Below are 4,214 nucleotides of genomic sequence, written 5' to 3'. Positions count from 1 at the left end.
CCTTCCCACCCACTGCCCACCAAGTCCCAGGGCTTGCTGTTTCAGCACACATCACTGGTGTGAGGAGGCAGGTTCACGGGTGATATCATCTGTTTGTAAACAGCTTCCGCAAATCACCTCCTACTGGAAATCACAGAATCTCAGACATGGAAGGAAGGGCCACTCCCAGGCAGAGCGGGACTGCCCTCCAGAGCCTCCCTGGCAGGGGGTCATTTGGCCGCAACATCAAACATCCTGGATGAATCAGTAGAGCATTTCCGACCTCACCTTTGAGCAGACACCCCCAGCCGGCAGCTGCTGGGTGGATGCCATGACAGAGCTCCCCACTCATTGGGTCACCAAGGGAGCAGCAGCCAAGAAGCCGAGCTGCAAATTTCTGAGAGCCTGGGTGTGTCCAGAGACCCAAGTGTCCCTTCCCTGTGTGGTGGTGATTTCTAAGACAGTAGAGCGTGACTCTTGGAGTGTGAGGGCGTGACTTTGGAGTCACACAGGTTCCGGTTTCAATCTCATCTCCCTCACTCACCATCTGGGGACATTCACTAGCTCTGTGATTTCAGCCAAATCACTGGAACGGTCTAAATCCATTTCCTCCCATATAAAAAGTGGGGAAGTGAATGTCCATATTTTTAGATTACTGTGAGGATTAAGTGAGATAATATATGTAAAGTGCCTTGACTTGTGCCTGAAATAAAGTTAGTGCCAAATAAATGGTAACTAGTGTTTCTATTATTATCACCATGATTATCTCTTCCCTCTGAACCCAGCAGAGGATATTGTTCTCCTGTTTCCTCGTGCCTGAAATGAGTGGATAAAACCTGTGCCCACAGGGATAGGTTTCTGACCTATGCAAGATGACCCACCCATTGCCACTGCCACAGCCACCATCTCTAAAGAATGAGATCCCCACGTTTCTGAGCACACATGTTGCACCAGAGATTCCCAGAAACCCGTGGCTCTTGGTCCTGCTTCAGCTGCACAAATGAGACCTGGAGAGGGCAGTTCCCAGCTTTCCTAGAAGGCACATCTTAGGAAAAATTTCCTTCCCAGCAAGCAAAGCAGTAGGTCAATAATCTTCCACACCAAAAATAAAAAATAAAATAAAACGTAAAACTAAAAAATAAAAAAAAGACAGCTGGCTTGATTCCAAAGCCCCCAAGAGTTGCCAAAACAGACTTTTGCCACACAGCTGCCTGAACCTGGTGGTCAGGAGGAGCACCTCGGTGGTAAGGCTTGGGAAGCCCAGGTGAGGACGCAGTAAAGCAATGAAGCCTTGGAATCAGATGTCCTGTCTTCTTTATCAGGCGCCAGCTGGGTGACTGAACAAATTATACTTAACCTCAGTTTCTCTTATAAAAAGGGTATAACAGCACTCTCCTACACGAGTCATTATGAGAATCAGATTGTGCCAATTAAGTCCTGAGAATACTCAAGAACTTTGTCACTTAAAGTCATTAAAATACTCGAAACAGTCGATATGTGATCGCTGCTATCATAATTAACAATCAGAAAGTCATCTTTTTGTTCAGGCATGAATTATACTATTCTGCCTTTCACAAACATTTCAAGCCTTTCTACCTGGGCGGAGAAACGAATGAAGAACAAATAAGAAAAGGTGTTCTCAGGAGGTAGAAGCTTTATTATGACATCTTCAAAAGACAATCAAATCAGTAGGCATTTACTGAGCCCCTGCTGTGTGCAAACTCGTGCAGACAGTTGGGTCCAGTGTCCCACGCATGGTTCTCGAATCCCTGGGGAGAAAAATCACATCGGGGTCAAGGAGTTTTGCGTGGCTGAGAACAAAGTGGGTTTCTGAACATCAAAGTGCAATTCGCTTTACGGGGCAAACTGCGAGGCCCAGCCCCGCGTGGGAGCCGCAGCGGGGCGGGGCGGCTCTGGGTTGGACAGGTTTCTCTAGCGCAGCTCTGGGGCCTGCGGGCCTCTCAGCAGCCAGAGCAGCAACCTGAGCTCTGGTTGTTGGAGCGCTGGGACCTCTGGCTGCCGCCCCCGCAGCAGCAGCAGCCACTACTCCGCTGCCGGCGGCGTCTCCTTGGGAAGCAGCAGCAACTGGTGGAGCTGGAGCCGCAGCACCCCGAGTCACCGCAGCAGCCGCCGCCGGAGCCGCAGCAGCCGCCGCCGCAGCAGGAGGAGGAGGAGGCGGGCGCCGGGATGGGCGCAGGGGCGGGACACGGAGCGGGGCCCTGGGATGACCCCTTGGAAAAGCCTTTGGCGGAAGCGGCGCTCTGTTGAGAGGACATCGCGGAGCTCCTCACGACGAACCTGGAAGAAAGGCAGCCTTTCAAAGGCGAGCCGGCTTTTTCTTTCCACCAGTGGAACTCTGGGCTTTTGAGATTCGGTTTAGTGTACAAGTCAGCCTGGCCTGGGACAAGGGGGGAAAAGTACCCAGAAAGAGCGGGACACAAAAAAGCAAATCCAAGCAGAAGCTTCCAGTGAGTTAAACATACTCAGAGCAGGACACAATCTCTGCAATGAATCAGTGCATTTCCATTTTCTCTGACTAGAAGAAGACTGCTCAAGTTCTCCACAGTGGAAAATAAACAGCACATTGCGGCAACTTACCTGTATGATCCAGTCCAAAATCTCCACTTGGCTTTTTTCCTCTTCCTCATTTTACTTTCCTACCGACCTTCGATTTGTATCTTCCTAGTTACTACACCCCATCATTTAGTAAACACCCAAGTCCAACACGCGGTCTCACTTGCTGGATCTAAATAATCCACATGCCAGAAGCAGATCCTGATCATTCTTTCTTGCCTATGCCTCTCATGCCCCACAACCATGTGGGAAAGGAGAGTTGTGCCAATATAAATAACCCCATCCAGGGAGCTGAAAGACCTGGGTTCTAGTCACAGCTCTTCTGTGGACTTGCTGTGTACCCTTGCAAAAGCCACCTCCTGTGTTGCCTTCATGTCGTCATTAGTACCTTAAGAGGTTGGCTCACTGGAAGCTTAGGTGCCTTGTAGGACACCCCTTCCGCGTCTATCTGCTGCCTGTGTTCTGTTTTCTCCTCCCCTGTGCCCTCAACTCATCCCACCCTCTCCCCGAGATCCTGCGAGGAGACTTACCGGACCCTGGCTCCACTGAAAGACTCACTACGTTCTCAGGCTGGAATGGGCCACCTGCTAGGCAGTGGATTGAGCAGTGACCAGCCAGAGAACCTTTTTATAACAAGTATTCAGGTTCGGGCTCTTGGGAGGGGCCCATTTCCCAACAGACATGCTCAGCTGACACTCACATCCCAGAGACATTCATCACTCAGGTAGCGCTGTAGGTGGTGCACGTGGACATCTAAGTCACTTCACAGAGGTGCCAGGATTGCTATGGCATGTTTACTTTCCAAACAGAGCACTGTTCGTACCTGGGAGGCTGTGTGCATGCTAAGAGAAGGCATGGGGCTCAAATGCAGGGAGGTCTGGAACTCCTTGTGCCCTTGTCTTCAATGTACACAGATACGCGCACACACACACACATACACACACAGTTCAACTTGCCCACACATCAATTCCTGTGTAGTCATCTACTTGGTAGGTGGTAGTTCACCTATTTTTATCTTGATTCTCATCTCTCTGGCTGTTGGTCCTTGGCTCCCCAGGGCAGACCACAAGCTATGTGATAAGCCTGCTGGGTTTCATCCATATGCTTCAAGATGCAGTGAGTGAAGATGATGACAGGAATGCACCTGTGGGAATCCCAGGGGCGATTTCTCTCTGTCACTGGAGACAGGAAGAAAAACCAAGCAAAGTTAAGGAACCATAAGACCAGAAAAGTTGTGAATGTAGTCGGGTTACCATATCCCCATAATACAGCGTGGTATGACTAAGAGAAACGTGTGCAGGACAGTGGCCCAATTGCAAAAAGGCAAGTCAGCTTGTGGGACTCCTGCTTCTTATCCCACCCCCAATCACCAATCTCCCTTTGAAGATAGGTCCTCCGTAGGGCCATTGCCCAATGCAAAAGAAAATGGGAAAGGAAGAAGGGAGGACGGAAAGATGAAAAAGAGAGAGAGAGAAAGAGAGAAAGAAAAGAAAGAAAGAGAAAGAAGAAAGAAAGAAGGAAAGAAACAAAGAGAGAAAGAAAGAAAGAAAGAAAGAAAGAAAGAAAGAAAGAAAGAAAGAAAGAAAGAAAGAAAGAAAGAAAGAAAGAAAGAAAGAGAGGGAAGGGAAGGGGAGGGGAGGGAGGGAGGGGGGAGGGGAGGG

At 49.6% G+C, this 4,214-nt stretch overlaps 1 protein-coding gene across 1 annotated transcript; it reads right to left on the bottom strand.

Moving 5' to 3' along the window:
• Nucleotides 1–1,613: 1,613 nt before the first annotated feature.
• On the bottom strand, nucleotides 1,614–3,154 carry CRCT1 (cysteine rich C-terminal 1). Its single transcript, XM_023213537.2, has 2 exons — nucleotides 3,084–3,154; nucleotides 1,614–2,277 (listed from the first exon to the last, which is right to left on the bottom strand). Exon 2 carries the CDS (start codon nucleotides 2,253–2,255, stop codon nucleotides 1,941–1,943), a length of 315 nt encoding a protein of 104 aa, XP_023069305.1. The 5' UTR covers nucleotides 2,256–2,277; nucleotides 3,084–3,154; the 3' UTR covers nucleotides 1,614–1,940.
• Between the last annotated feature and the right edge of the window lie 1,060 nt (nucleotides 3,155–4,214).

Source organism: Piliocolobus tephrosceles, chromosome 1, assembly GCF_002776525.5.
Source record: "Piliocolobus tephrosceles isolate RC106 chromosome 1, ASM277652v3, whole genome shotgun sequence".
Lineage (NCBI taxonomy): Eukaryota > Metazoa > Chordata > Mammalia > Primates > Cercopithecidae > Piliocolobus > Piliocolobus tephrosceles.
The sequence above is the reverse complement of the archived record's forward strand: the minus strand, read 5'-3'. Positions and strand labels throughout refer to the sequence as shown.

Bases quoted from the DNA above. Each gene is read 5' to 3' on its own strand.
- CRCT1 (XM_023213537.2), bottom strand. From the start codon at position 2,255: ATGTCCTCTCAACAGAGCGCCGCTTCCGCCAAAGGCTTTTCCAAGGGG.